This window comes from Aspergillus versicolor (genome assembly GCF_001890125.1).
Source record: "Aspergillus versicolor CBS 583.65 unplaced genomic scaffold ASPVEscaffold_2, whole genome shotgun sequence".
In the NCBI taxonomy this organism is placed as follows: Eukaryota; Fungi; Ascomycota; class Eurotiomycetes; order Eurotiales; family Aspergillaceae; genus Aspergillus; species Aspergillus versicolor.
Window position 1 is genome coordinate 2,880,774 of NW_024467525.1, and position 13,362 is coordinate 2,894,135.

At 50.5% G+C, this 13,362-nt stretch overlaps 6 protein-coding genes across 6 annotated transcripts; 5 read left to right on the forward strand and 1 right to left on the reverse strand.

Annotated features, from left to right (window-relative positions):
- Window positions 1-78: 78 nt before the first annotated feature.
- ASPVEDRAFT_485578 (actin-binding ADF family protein) lies at window positions 79-800 on the forward strand. The gene is made up of 5 exons (XM_040814028.1): window positions 79-107; window positions 165-175; window positions 232-480; window positions 529-577; window positions 624-800. Exons 1-5 carry the CDS (start codon window positions 102-104, stop codon window positions 762-764), a joined length of 456 nt encoding a protein of 151 aa, XP_040664653.1. The 5' UTR covers window positions 79-101; the 3' UTR covers window positions 765-800.
- A 155-nt stretch (window positions 801-955) lies between these two features.
- ASPVEDRAFT_148057 (uncharacterized protein) lies at window positions 956-3,517 on the forward strand (the record flags this gene model as incomplete). Its single annotated transcript, XM_040808148.1, has 8 exons — window positions 956-1,021; window positions 1,068-1,091; window positions 1,136-1,248; window positions 1,297-1,691; window positions 1,747-2,042; window positions 2,102-2,536; window positions 2,590-2,825; window positions 2,879-3,517. 8 exons carry the CDS (start codon window positions 956-958, stop codon window positions 3,285-3,287), a joined length of 1,974 nt encoding a protein of 657 aa, XP_040664654.1. The 3' UTR covers window positions 3,288-3,517.
- Window positions 3,518-4,386: 869 nt separating this feature from the next.
- On the forward strand, window positions 4,387-5,578 carry ASPVEDRAFT_148058 (alpha/beta hydrolase). Its single transcript, XM_040808149.1, has one exon. The coding sequence runs from the start codon at window positions 4,565-4,567 to the stop codon at window positions 5,498-5,500; it is 936 nt and encodes a 311-aa protein (XP_040664655.1). The 5' UTR covers window positions 4,387-4,564; the 3' UTR covers window positions 5,501-5,578.
- Window positions 5,579-6,020: 442 nt separating this feature from the next.
- On the forward strand, window positions 6,021-10,069 carry ASPVEDRAFT_125975 (ABC transporter ATP-binding protein; the record flags this gene model as incomplete). Its single annotated transcript, XM_040806317.1, has 5 exons — window positions 6,021-6,113; window positions 6,161-6,348; window positions 6,405-7,061; window positions 7,108-9,304; window positions 9,362-10,069. The coding sequence occupies 5 exons, from the start codon at window positions 6,021-6,023 to the stop codon at window positions 10,067-10,069; spliced, it is 3,843 nt and encodes a 1,280-aa protein (XP_040664656.1).
- Window positions 10,070-10,580: 511 nt separating this feature from the next.
- On the forward strand, window positions 10,581-11,741 carry ASPVEDRAFT_80523 (uncharacterized protein; the record flags this gene model as incomplete). Its single annotated transcript, XM_040816890.1, has 3 exons — window positions 10,581-11,131; window positions 11,192-11,489; window positions 11,556-11,741. 3 exons carry the CDS (start codon window positions 10,581-10,583, stop codon window positions 11,739-11,741), a joined length of 1,035 nt encoding a protein of 344 aa, XP_040664657.1.
- Window positions 11,742-11,989: 248 nt separating this feature from the next.
- Window positions 11,990-12,586, reverse strand: ASPVEDRAFT_80524 (uncharacterized protein; the record flags this gene model as incomplete). The annotated part of the gene is made up of 3 exons (XM_040816891.1): window positions 11,990-12,030; window positions 12,083-12,208; window positions 12,256-12,586. The coding sequence occupies 3 exons, from the start codon at window positions 12,584-12,586 to the stop codon at window positions 11,990-11,992; spliced, it is 498 nt and encodes a 165-aa protein (XP_040664658.1).
- Window positions 12,587-13,362: the final 776 nt, after the last annotated feature.

The window sequence follows — 13,362 nt, forward strand, 5'->3', positions numbered from 1 at the left end:
CTGCTGCCTAAAGAAAATAATTCAGTATTTAAGTAGCCCTTGACCCTTTGCTTTACTTGGTTGGATTTCCCTTCCTTCTGATACCCTTCATACCAACCAACATGTCGGTCAGTATACTGCCCACCCAGTAATCAATCTGCTGCTTACACCCTTGTTCAAGTTAGATGCCGTCTGGGTGAGCTGCCATTCAAAAGACCATTGTGCTCAAGAGTGATACTAATCCTACAATAGTGTTGAGGTGCCGACTGAGTGTATCACCGCATTCAAAGAGCTTCTGTATAAAAAAGGAGGAAACAAACTTACCTTTGTGATCTACAAAATCTCCGACGACAACCGATCAATTATCGTGGAGGAGAAGTCCTCCGAGAAGAGCTACGAAGAATTCCGCCAAAAGGTCACTTCGTCTGTTGAGAATGGACAGCCTGTGCCCCGTTATGCAGTATACGACGTGGAATATGACCTGAAGGACGACGGTCGGAGGTATACTCTAGTCCCTCGTAAATGGCGATGTTTGCTGATTACTTCTAGGGCAACGACGGTCTTTATTAGTTGGGTGCCCGACGGAACATCTACCAAGGTAATCCAGCATTCCATATGGCCAGTGCCAGCTGACTCATTTGCAGTTTCGGATGTTATATGCTGCAACCAAGGAGCAGCTGCGAAGAGCACTCGATGTCAAAGTGTCCATTCATGCAGACGATCCATCGGATATAGAATGGAAGACGGTATTACGAGAGGCGAGTGGTGGGCGAGCGCAAGTCTAGTTTCTATTTCTTTTGTATCAATCTATATCAGCACTCAATTATTATCATTCGTGTTCTTCGTTCACTATCATCTCCTTCAACGAGGCTGGCTGGTCTACCATAGTTGGTATTCGGGTGATCGGGCCCTCGGGCCCGCGGGAGCGAGTTCCCTTTTTTCTCTCACTGCAAGTTCATCTCAACAACCAACCACCATGTCGCCAGTAACCAGAGAAACAATCCAGGCGAGACGGAATAGACTGTCGTCTGTTCCTAGAGCGGTAAGGCACCGCCTAATTGTGTACGGCTCTCATCTAACATTCACAGTGCGAAGCATGCAAGATTCGCAAGGTAACAGCCCCATGAGGATCCAGTCCGGAGCCTAACAGCCTCAGGTTCGCTGCGACCGCACCACCCCATGTGCAAACTGTCAAGCGTCCAATATCACTTGTCGACATCCAAACGACAGATCGAAAAGTCAGTTGCAGGCTGATAAAGTAGCCAATCTGTGGGTCGCCAACACCCCCCACCCAGAATACTAGTAACAGACTCCCAGTGAAGATACTATAGGGCGCCTCGAGGGACGCCTTCAGACCGTCGAGTCCAGACTCGCTGCCCTCGAGCCATCGCAGCGGACTACCTTGGCTGGGGATTCGGAGAACTTGGATGTCTCACATCGTGCATCTGGTTCAATTCAGGATGGCCACCCGTTTGAAGGCACTTCTTCGTTCACAAAGCAGTCCCTCGCAGCAAGTGAAAGCGCTCAAGTGGTATCCCTCTCCATCAACACCGGTGATGACTCGGCGTTACATCAACTTCAGAAAGCTGTCACAATCCCACATACCCTTGCGAAATGTGATTTCTTGTTTCACAAGTCAGTTTCGACATTGGCACGGCCAGTTCAGCCTCTGCCTGTCGCCCTGGTAGCTTGCATCCTGCGACGAATGAGAGGTATGTGTATTCAGCATAAGAACCAAATATTATTGTTCGTACTAACAATGTCAAGCCCGCCGTCCAATTTTCCTGTCTTCATATGCCATCAGCGATCTATCATTAATCGAGAAACTATGCCAAAGAGTCTACTTTCAAACAGACGCAGCATCGCTGAGCGACATTGCTAGTGTACATGGAGTTTTGCTTTTCGTCACGAAAGAATTTATTGCAATGAAAGATGAGCTCTGTGAGAAATTTGACCTTGCTACCTACCTGGACTACTGTGAACAAAACTTCGTCGCCGCGATTGAAACCTACGAAATACTTGCCGTTCCGAGTTTTGAAAGCATACTTGCATTGACCATGGGCGTAAGTATCACCCAATATCTCCATATTTAAGTGGACATCTGTTGAATAAGCATGTTCAGATGCTCAAGGCTCAGGGTGAAGGAAAGCCGTACCTATATTGGAACCTTGTCTCTGCTGCTGTTACCCATTGTCAATCGCTCGGATACCACCGTGAATTGACGTATTCAAATGTCCCATCCAGTCAAGCCGAGAACATTCGACGATTGTTTTGGACAGTATATGCCTTTGACAAAAACATGTCTCTTGTGCTGGGTCGTGTTTCCAATATGCAGAGTGTCGAAATTGACACACATCATCCTATTGTTTCTTCTGATCTTGCTCTTCGGGCATGGGATGAGTCTTTTATTAAGGGAATAAACCTCGCGGAGCTTCAGGGTCGAATCTTCGCTGGTCTTTATTGCAACGTGACCATGGTCAGAGATTTATTTGAGCGCACACAGCTTATCAGTGACCTGGCTGCTTCAATGGAACAATGGCACGATGAACTCGAACGGGTAAGACGAAGTCATGGGTCTTATTTAACTCCATGATAATTGATAATCTCCAGATTAACCCCGAAGGAGTCAATAATCCTCACATATTCCACCTGTCTAGAGGAAATTCGGACATCTTATACTATTCAACCCTGACATTGCTTTTCCGTGCACCTTCGACTGCTGGAGAAGACCTTCGCATTGGTTCCGATTGCTTCAATGCGGCCTGCAAAAGTTTACAAGCTCATCTGAGTTTCTTTCCGCAATACCAAGAATGTCAACTTCTTACAGACGGAGAATATTTCAACTGGTCCGTTTACCTGTCGGTGATTTTAATTTTTATTAGTTTACTAAAATCTCCAGGATTCTTTTGTCTGCTTCGTTTGTCCCCTTTATTGTCACTTTTCTCCACGCCGTTTCTGCCAAGGATATGTCGGATGTTATTCTGCTTGAACAAGTCCTGAGCACTTTCGAAAACTTCCGAAACGCCTCCCAGGGTTCGCAGCGCCTATACCAAGTGTGCTCTACCTTTACGCAAGTCGCCAAGAAGCTAGTCAATTCAGAGCAGTCTCCTATCGGGATATACAACCACCAACAAGACTCTCTAGAATTTTCAGACTCCTCGCTCAGCACATCTCTATTCTATCCCGAGATTTTCGAAGATGCACTTGCACCTGGGGAGATGGATTATGTTGACCCATCGTATGCTACGGATATTCTGGATGGCTGGCTTAGCGGACCACCGTTTCCGTGGGATAAATTGGATGATTAACTTGCAACAGTGATAACTAGGTGAAGACTGCGTGGTTCAAAATAAACTGATGCAGTATTGACAAACAATACATGAAAAGCTTTACTTCTGACACTTGTATTGTAATATTAAATTTCCTATTTTGATTCAGTTGTCTATTTGGTGATACCGTACATGCTGCTCACTGCGCTTGGGATCTTGAATGCTCCCCATCAACCTCATCTCTTCCGCTCTTCGAGCGAAGTGTCTGCCACATGGTATCTCCTTCCAAAACATCCATATGCTCATTCCGTAACATGACAATCACTTCCAGTACCTCGTGTTCCACAGCCCGCTGACGAGGGAGTATAATCGCAACCCCATCTCCTTGCATAGAAGGCATCCTAACAAACTTTGGCCTGCCAATATCCTCGCCAAAGTCCACTCCATACAAATCAAGGTCCGCCCAGCTTGTTATCGTCAAATCCCGGGATCTAAAGAGGTCCCAACCAACAAAGAGCGACTTGGTACAATCCTCCATAAGATCCACAAGACGGTAGACCTCGGCGATATGACGGGAGTTAATTATAGAATCGGAATGTGAGTGCGCAATCTGGTCGCAGACTTTCGCTAGTGTGCTCACAGGAGCTTCGTCTGTTCCAGCCAGGGTTCCGGCTGATATAATAACTGCAGCTCGTTGTCACGGAGGTGGGTACACGGTATACTGCCTGAGTCGGCGTCCGGAAGCGGCTAGCACAATGGATACGCAGCACGTATACAGGTGGAGATATGATATGTTTTGGGAGGCCGACAAAGTAACTAGGGTATTTATAGAAGAGATAAATGAGAGGCAATACCAGTGTTTGGACGAGTCGTTGTCATACTGGTTGTTGGGGGTGAGTGCGAAGGCAGAATAACCTCATCGAAGGACTATATAATTTCCCCAGCAGATAGTCAGGAGCTATAAACAAATATGGATTTCTTGCCGTGGCAATTCGTCATATTTCTAGGGGCAGGACTTCGTAGCCAGAGCATACGGGCTCGCTAACACCCTCCTTCAGCCTTAGAGGCTATCCAAATTGATACCCTCGTATTCGTTAAGCCACCCTGGGAACGAGTCATGCCAAGGACTCGGCTTTTTCGGGGCTTCAAGCCATGCTGCTCATTGTATATTACGATATCGTCAATGTAGATACTAATAAATGACCTGTCTCCGTCGTGACCGTCACTGATCTGGCGAGCCATTTATTTCCTTCCAGCCACCAACCTCATCAAACAGCGCAGGGATATCAAAGAATTATTTCTCAGTATCAATTATCATGCATGATTCCGCCAACGCTGAACAGGATCCCGCCGCGGTAGCCATCCGAGGAAAAGAGATCACTGGGCCGGACATCTTCCAAAAGTCCAACGATGAGACCTCAGCAGTTCCTCCGCCGGAACTGATTTCCGAAATGTTCAGTGACATCCCAAACGGAGGAACCGACATGTCGTACGGGGAGAAGGATTCGCAGCGGCTACGCTTTTGGAAGGGCATATCATCCAATGCCCCGATTATTGTCTTCGTGCACGGTGGCGGTTGGCGAGTGGGAACATATTTGGATTCTGTTGGATCGACCAAAGTCAGCCACCTTACCAGCAAAGGGTATTCGTTTGCTAGTGTTAACTATACACTTGTCCCTACTGTTGCTGTCGAGGAGCAGGTGCAGGAGGTGGCTGACTCGATTGGGTACTTGGTTAACAATGCAGTGAGCCTTAATATTGACCCAGGACGTCTCGTTCTTATGGGCCACAGCTCCGGGGCGCATGTCGTTACACTTCTCGGGACTGATTCGAGCTATGTGGAACGAGCAGGGGTAAGTCTTGACGCCATCCGCGGTATTATAGCTCTGGATGGTTCATACTATAATGCACCAGCCGAGATCCTTGACAGCCCTGGCCCTGTGGCTGAGAACATGATCTACGCACTGGGCAGTGACCCTGAGCGTCTCAAGGCAATGTCTCCCACTTACCACGCTCGAGGGCCAAATGCAGAAGCTTTCTTGCTTCTTCATGTGCATAGGCAGGGGGACATCCGACAGGCCATGGAGCTGGAGGCTGCGTTGAAGGCTGCAGGGACCAGTGCTGCTGTGCATGTATTCGAGGGTCAGGGATTCCACGGCCATGTACGAATGCTCCTGCGCCTTGGGGATGTGGATTATCCAGCGACGGTTGTGATGGATAACTGGCTGAGGGAGCATGTTCCGATTAGTTGACAGCTTATATATTCATCTGTGCCATGAAGTAATGCACGTTATTCTGTTTGATGTAGTTTAAGACTAAGAGCAATCAGGAAGGTCCAAACTCTATCACGACATTTAATTCAGTATTAAGTGATAAACTAAACTGTTCTATTTATTGTGATCGAAGCGAAGATGAGCGGCGGAGACCGCGGACCCCGAGACTCCCGCATTCCGAAATGAAAATCACCAACACCAAGGCTGAAACAAAATCCTTCCAGATTCCAAACCGGCGCCCGCGGACAGATGACACTCGGCGCCAAGTGGATTCTGCCATAGCCGCATGATGATGGGCTGAAGTGAGATTTCCGAGCCTGTGACCCAGACTGCCACCGAGCCTATATACGAGAAGAGTCATCCTGGTTCCGCCTCGTCGGTCGCATAAAGGGGCCCCCTTTCGGCAAAGAATAATATTCCTGCTGGCTTCTGATGGATCTGTGCTGCTGAAGTTTCTTGAGATATGGCTTCCAAAGAAGCTCAGGATAAGCAGGCGGCGATGGGGAAAGTCGAGTCGCTCTCTCGCTCGACGTCAGACAAAGAAAAACCTGCGCCAGAGGAAAGCCAAGAAGCCAGTTTCGGTTCCTACAAGGTCAGTCAATAAAATACAGTCTCTGAATGTGTGCTAACCCAGGGTAGAGAATCTTCAGCTTCGCAAGCCCAGTCGAGCTGACCCTCCAAAGCATCGCTGTCCTTGCAGCCTGCGCATCGGGGGCAGGAATTGCTCTACAAAACCTCATCTTTGGCAGGTTCATCACAATCATCACTGATTTTGTCGCTGGGACGTCAACCCCAGGCCAATTCCTCGATGATGTCGCTGAGATGGCGTATGCTTGCTTGCCTCCCCTAGCCCTTCAAGCGTCTGGAGATACTGACCTCTAAGGCTCTATTTCGTGTACCTGGGAATTGCCCGGCTCGTCCTCTCGTACACGTACAACACACTTCTCACATACGCCGCGTACCGTGTCATTCGCAATATCCGGCACAGCTACCTCAAAGCCGCCCTCAGCCAGGAGGTTGCATACTACGACTTCGGAACTGGAGGGTCCATCGCCGCGCAAGCGACATCGAACGGGAAGCTCATCCAGGCTGGAATCGCGGAGAAGATCGGCCTCCTTTTCCAGGGACTCGCGGCGTTCGTGACGGCTTTTATCATCGCCTTTGTGGTGCAGTGGAAGCTTACCTTGATCTGTCTGTGTATCGCCCCGGCTACTATCATCGTCATGGGCGTCATCGCGGGTATAGAAGCCGGGCACGAGACGAAGATATTACAGATTCATGCCCAGGCTAATTCGTACGCGGAGGGTGTCCTGGCTGGCGTGAAGGCCGTGCATGCGTTCCAGATGCGAGCGAGTGTGGTGAAACGGTTCGATGAGTATTTGACGGAGGCGCACAAGGTCGGGAAGAAGATATCGCCACTCATGGGGATCATGTTCTCTGCGGAGTACACCATCATCTACCTTGGTTTTGGGCTGGCTTTCTGGCAGGGAATACATATGATGGTCAGAGGAGAGATTGATACAGCGGGCGAGATCTTCACGTACGTCCAAGCATCCTTCAAACTTATGGTACTAATACCTTGATAGCGTCCTGTTGTCAGTTGTAATCGCTGCAATTAACTTGACCCTGTTGGCACCATACTCGATCGACTTCAGTAGAGCCGCCTCGGCCGCTGCACAACTGTTCACGTTAATTGACCGAGAATCCACAATAAACCCATACAGCAAAGACGGCATCGAACCAGAGACGATCAATGGAGAGGTCGAACTGCAGAACCTATCCTTTAGCTATCCAACCAGACCCGGGATCACTGTCTTAGATAACTTCAGCCTCAAAGTCCCAGCAGGGAAGGTAACCGCCCTCGTCGGCCAGTCTGGTTCTGGAAAAAGCACGATAGTCGGCCTCATTGAACGCTGGTACAACCCCGACACAGGAATGATAAAGCTGGATGGCACACCAATCGAGAAATTAAACCTAGGCTGGCTACGCAAGAACGTCCGCCTCGTTCAACAAGAACCAGTTCTATTCCAGGGTTCCGTTTTTGATAACATCAAATACGGCCTCGTCGGGACACCCTGGGAGAACGCGTCAAGGGAAGAGCAGATGGAAAAGGTACAAGAGGCGGCGAAAATGGCATACGCCCACGACTTCATTACAGAGTTGACAAATGGCTATGACACTCCAATCGGGCAGCGTGGTGGTTTGCTCTCTGGTGGACAGAAGCAGCGAGTGGCCATTGCTCGTAGTGTCATCTCCCAGCCCAAGGTTCTTCTGCTGGATGAAGCGACTAGTGCACTGGACCCCCATGCTGAGGCGATCGTGCAGAAAGCACTGGATAAGGCAGCAGAAGGCCGTACGACCATTGTTATTGCACACAAGCTGGCAACGATCCGCAAGGCAGATAATATTGTGGTTATGAGCAAGGGCTCCATTGTCGAGCAGGGTACACACGAATCACTCATTGCAGAGGACGGGGCATACGCGCGGCTTGTTAAAATCCAGAACCTCACTGTCGCTGCCAGGGAAGAAGCAGATATCAAAGAGGAAGAGGATACCACGGAAGACGACGCCCCCCTGGAGACAGCAGAGACGATGGAAGGACTCAGTCGGTATGCGACTTCTGTTCGAGGGAAGATGGAGTCCATGAAGGAACGAGACAACTACGACCACCACAAGCAAATGGGCATTATGGCCGTCATCGTGCGCCTGGTCAAGGAGTGTCCTGAATTAATATGGGCATACCTGTTCGTCCTGTTAGGATGTCTCGGTGCATGCGCTGCCTACCCCGGGCAGGCAATCCTGATGTCCCACGTCGTCGAAGTCTTCCAACTTACTGGAGATGCAATGCTGGATAGAGGAGACTTCTACGCTACTATGTTCATCGTTCTGGCAGCGGGGTGTCTCCTCTCATACTTCGCCGTCGGTTACGCGACCAACGTCGTTGCCCACCACCTCAGCCACTGGTTTCGCAGGCTCATCCTGCACGAGATGCTGCGGCAGGATATCCAGTTCTTTGATCGCAGCGAGAATACCACGGGCGCCCTGGTCAGTCATATTGACTCGTATCCGCAGGCGATCCTGGAGCTCATGGGTTTCAACATCGCCCTGATCCTCGTTGCGGTTTTGAACCTGGTTGGATGTGCGATTCTTGCCATTGCACACTCGTGGAAACTTGGACTCGTCGTCGTGTTTGGCGGTCTTCCTCCTCTTGTTGGTGCTGGCCTTGCCAAGATCAGACTTGATGCCAGACTCGACCGAAGCACTTCAAAGAAGTACTCTACCAGTTCATCCATCGCCTCTGAAGCCGTGAATGCTATTCGAACGGTCTCATCCCTCGCCATCGAAGGAGACGTCCTGCGACGATACACCGAGGAACTCGACACCGCCGTGGCATCCTCCGTCAAGCCCATGGCCAGCACGATGGTCTGCTTCGGCCTGACGCAGTGCATCGAATATTGGTTCCAAGCTCTTGGATTCTGGTACGGCTGCCGCTTGCTTTCAACGGGCGAAGTCAGCATGTATAACTTCTTCGTCGCCTTTCTTGGTGTGTTTTACACGGGCCAGGCGTCTGCGCAGATCTTCCAGTTCTCAACCAGCGTCACAAAGGGAATCAACGCGACAAACTATATCTTCTGGCTCAATGAACTGCAGCCGACAGTCCGAGAGACGCCTGAAAACCGCGATAATGGCCCTGGGTCTGGCGCGCCTATCGCCCTCGACAACGTGCGCTTCTCATACCCACTGCGACCTGACGCCGCTGTTCTTAAAGGCGTCAATATAAAGGTACCCCAACTACCCCCACAAAAGATTAAAACAAAATAGCTGAACTAACAACACCAGATAAACAAAGGCCAATTCATCGCTTTGGTCGGCGCGTCAGGCTGTGGTAAATCCACCATGATCGCCATGCTCGAGCGCTTCTACGACCCAACAACAGGCACAATCACAATCGACTCGTCCGCCCTCCCATCCCTCAACCCCGTGCACTACCGCAACATCGTCGCCCTGGTGCAACAAGAGCCAACACTCTTCCAGGGCACGATCCGTGAAAACATCGCACTGGGAATCTTCAACCCAGATACAGAGCCCTTCTTCTCGGAGAAACAGGGACCTACTACAAACGATGTCCCGGATAGTACCATCGAATCTGCCCTCCGCGCGGCGAATGCATGGGATTTCGTCTCCTCTTTGCCCGAAGGTATATACACGCCCGCAGGGTCAGGAGGGACACAACTCTCAGGCGGCCAAAGACAACGGATCGCGATTGCGCGCGCACTCATTCGGGACCCTAAGATCCTGCTCCTGGACGAAGCGACCAGCGCCTTGGACACGGAGAGCGAGAAGATCGTGCAGCGGGCGCTGGAGGAGGCGGCGAAATCGGGGGATCGGATAACGGTTGCGGTTGCGCATCGGCTGAGTACGATCAAGGATGCGCATTTGATTTGTGTCTTTTATGGAGGGAGGATTGTGGAGATGGGGGATCATCAGGAGTTGGTTAGGGCGGGGGGATTGTATAGACGGATGTGTGAGGCGCAGGCGCTGGACTGAGTTCGTTTTTTCTCTTAGATTTAGGTTAGTATCTAAGGTTGTATAATAGACTTACCCTTCTCTTAATGACGTGATCGAGATATCTTTGCTTCTGCAGTAATCCTGTACTGTATCCCATGGAAGGCCAGTGGGCTATATGGTGGCCCTATACTGATATACTTTCTCGTTCCCAGTTCCATCAGTCACGCTATGTAAGAGCCACCAAGGGGATAACCAGATGCATACACGATTACTGCTGCTGACGCATATTATACTTTCAGGGGACATCATGGTGGCGTGGTACCTGCCCCAAATGGCCGGATATCAAGTATAGCAGGACAAGACAAGGTTTTCAGGGCAACATGCCACGGTCAGGAACACAGGTACCAAACCCTTCATCGCCAGAGCGTAATCAGTGGGATATAAAGCTGAGACAAGTGAAAAACCTATTTGCAGTCTTTTTTTTATCTTCCCAGTCTGCATCTTTATTCCATCCTCATCTCACAGTTCACACTGCAGCATCACCACCAAAATGTCACTTCGCAGCATTTACAACAGGGTCCCCAGCATCAACACCCAGGCCCTCTTCGAAAACACCCTTTTCGACACCCGGGTCGCAGAATGGAATAGCCACGGCAAAGCCCAGATTCGACAGGGCCTCCGCGCAGAAATCAGCAAGATGTTCGATAAGGTCTACTTCTCCATAACGCCCACCATAGACCCCACCACTGCGCAGGAACTGGGGATCCAGTGCGAGAAGCTGGACCTGGTTACGTATGGAGGCGAGCGGCGTCACGGAAACTTCTTCAAGTCCCGGCCCTCAGCCTGGCTGGCTCTTCATCCTGTTGACCCTGAGGACCGGAACACGGCTAAGCAGATTATGTCTATTGAGAAAGAATGGCAAACCCGTACGAATAATGTCGGCGGGAACTATGCGGAGGCGGAGATGGTTTCTGCGGCGCTGAGCTATGAATTCAGACTCTACGAACGGATTACCCCGTTTGAGGGTGTGGTAGCTACAAGTGGGACGCGAGGCCGTTCGGATTCGTATACCCTGGAGGAGATATCTGGGTGGGTGAGCCTGTAAGTACATCCACATCCAAGCCCTCACCGATGGAGTATATATACTTACTATGTATGTAGTAAAAAGAGCACACACCTGAACAAGGGAAAATACATGCAACCAACACCTCTACCAAAACCAAAATCGCGGGACGAGCCCCCTCCCGATTTAAGGGCCAATATCAACCGGGCCGCGTTCGAGTGGACGAGGCTTGCGGAAGCATGGATGCGCGACGATTCAAGGCCTCATCGTATCTTCCTGCTAGAACACGCTAGCCGCCCAGAGGAAGACCTCCTGCGCTCAGAGGTCTTGACTATACTCGGTATGATCCGGGAGAGACTTGCTGGGCATACACTGCGGGAACATAAAATTGCGCCGGTATATTTCTACGCTTGTCTTGTTCTACCGCAAATATATATATATGTACTAACGCAACGTGTCTAGGTAATGGTAATATCCTGTATGAACGGGTTCACCGCTCGGATTACCGAGGGGCACTATAGTGAGGGGAAGTTGATACTCTATAAAAGTCCTCTTTATTATTTTGACACAGACGGATATCGAGACGCGAATGTTGAGCTTTTCCTGCTATATCTTGCAAGTGAGCCTGTTGGCGATACCACTGCTTAAATTGAAATTTACGTTGTTGCTACTTCGCTGGCGTTGCTTGGATTCCCCATATGGTTTATTACTTGAAGCGTGCTACTCTACTGAACTAGGGTCATGGCAATAAACTCATTATCAGCACCAATATATTCACGAAGAGGTATTATATATTAAGTTTCCCATGTATAATCCCCCCGCATATCCCGGCGGGATCGTAGCCTCCTTCGTCCGGAGCTCACGATATCGGGTAGTCATCAAGCGTAATTAATCGTTTACGCGGAGGAGAGGACCGAGTTGAGGGTGGACAGACCAGCTATGACGCGTTAGCAAATGCTCTACATGTTTCAACTTGGTGAGGCACTTACAGTTGCCACCGACAAGGGTGAGGATGTTCTGGAGACCAGCAGCGTCAACAGCACCGCTCTGGATGCGGCCGACAAGGCCCTGGGAGAGCGAGCCAAAGTCAGTGACCTGCTCGGTGGAGCCGAGAACTAGAGGTTGTTAGCTGAGTTCGTTCATGTTTAAGATATCGACATACCGCCGGTAACGGTGGGGATGAGGCCGCTGGTGGCGAGGTCGAGAACACCGGAGACGGGGTTAGAGTTGGAGGAGGCACCACCGGTGATGCCCTCAACGAGACCACCGACGAGGGTGTTCAGGGTGTTGTGGACAACGGAGAGCTCAGAGGTGGCGTCACCGAGGTCAGCCTTGTTGAGGGCGCCGCTGTCGACGGCGCTGTTCAGGTTGCCGAGCACATCGTCGATACGGGTGACGGTGGCCTGGACCTTGACGACGTCAAGACCAGGGAGGGCAGCGGCAGCAGCAGAGCCAGCAATGGCGAGGGTAGCGACGATTCCAGTGAACTTCATCTTGAATGGTATGTTGTTGTTAAAAGAATGACTTGGTCAAAAGACTCAGAATGAGAGACTGGGAAGTTGGTAAGGAAGGACTTGGGTAAAGAAAGACTGGAGCGAATACTGAACACTTGGATGAGAGCAGGACGAGACTGGGGGGGTATTTTATATGCCCAAGCCCTGCCCTTGTTTACTCTTGTTCCTGAGATTGTTCCGCAGATCAGGGGCCGGCAGCCAGGATTGACTTCACTACGGTGTATTCCTCCATGATGCCCTGTGAGAACTCATTTCAGCCGTGAATAGCGATCGACAGGCGACGCAAACCCGTTGGTGCAAGAGTCCATCGTGGTGAACCTGCAATGGGGGGATAAGGTGCTGATCCTGCGTGGTTTGATTCCTTTAAGCTCCAGCGAAATGTGGTCTTCCCCGCGGTGCTGCACCAATAAAAAGACATCAGAATCCCGCCAAATGGACAGTCTCCACTTGGCTTTTAACTGTCCCAACGCTTCTCCAATTCGGACGTGAAATGAAAGGGTCCGTGCTGCTGCTCAGGGGAACTCGTGCCCCTGATGGGCCTAATATCCCGGCAGTTGCAACACCTTGTCTTGCTTGTCGAATTAAGCTGCATCCACGGCGTTCATTAGTCTTACCCCTGGATAGACCGTTCAAGGACGAACGAGGACAGACGGCGTGACAGCCTCATGGCGGAAATTAGGACCCGTCGCTGGCCGGATGAGCCCACCCTTTCCGACGCCCCATATGTCACTCTGGAGATCAGGTCGTCCAGGAAC

Coding starts and splice junctions, on each gene's coding strand:
- ASPVEDRAFT_485578 (XM_040814028.1), top strand. Junction 481..528: donor CTGAAGGACGACGGTCGGAG/GTATACTCTAGT, acceptor GATTACTTCTAG/GGCAACGACGGTCTTTATTA. Junction 578..623: donor CCGACGGAACATCTACCAAG/GTAATCCAGCAT, acceptor ACTCATTTGCAG/TTTCGGATGTTATATGCTGC.
- ASPVEDRAFT_148058 (XM_040808149.1), top strand. CDS start 4,565: ATGCATGATTCCGCCAACGCTGAACAGGATCCCGCCGCGGTAGCCATC.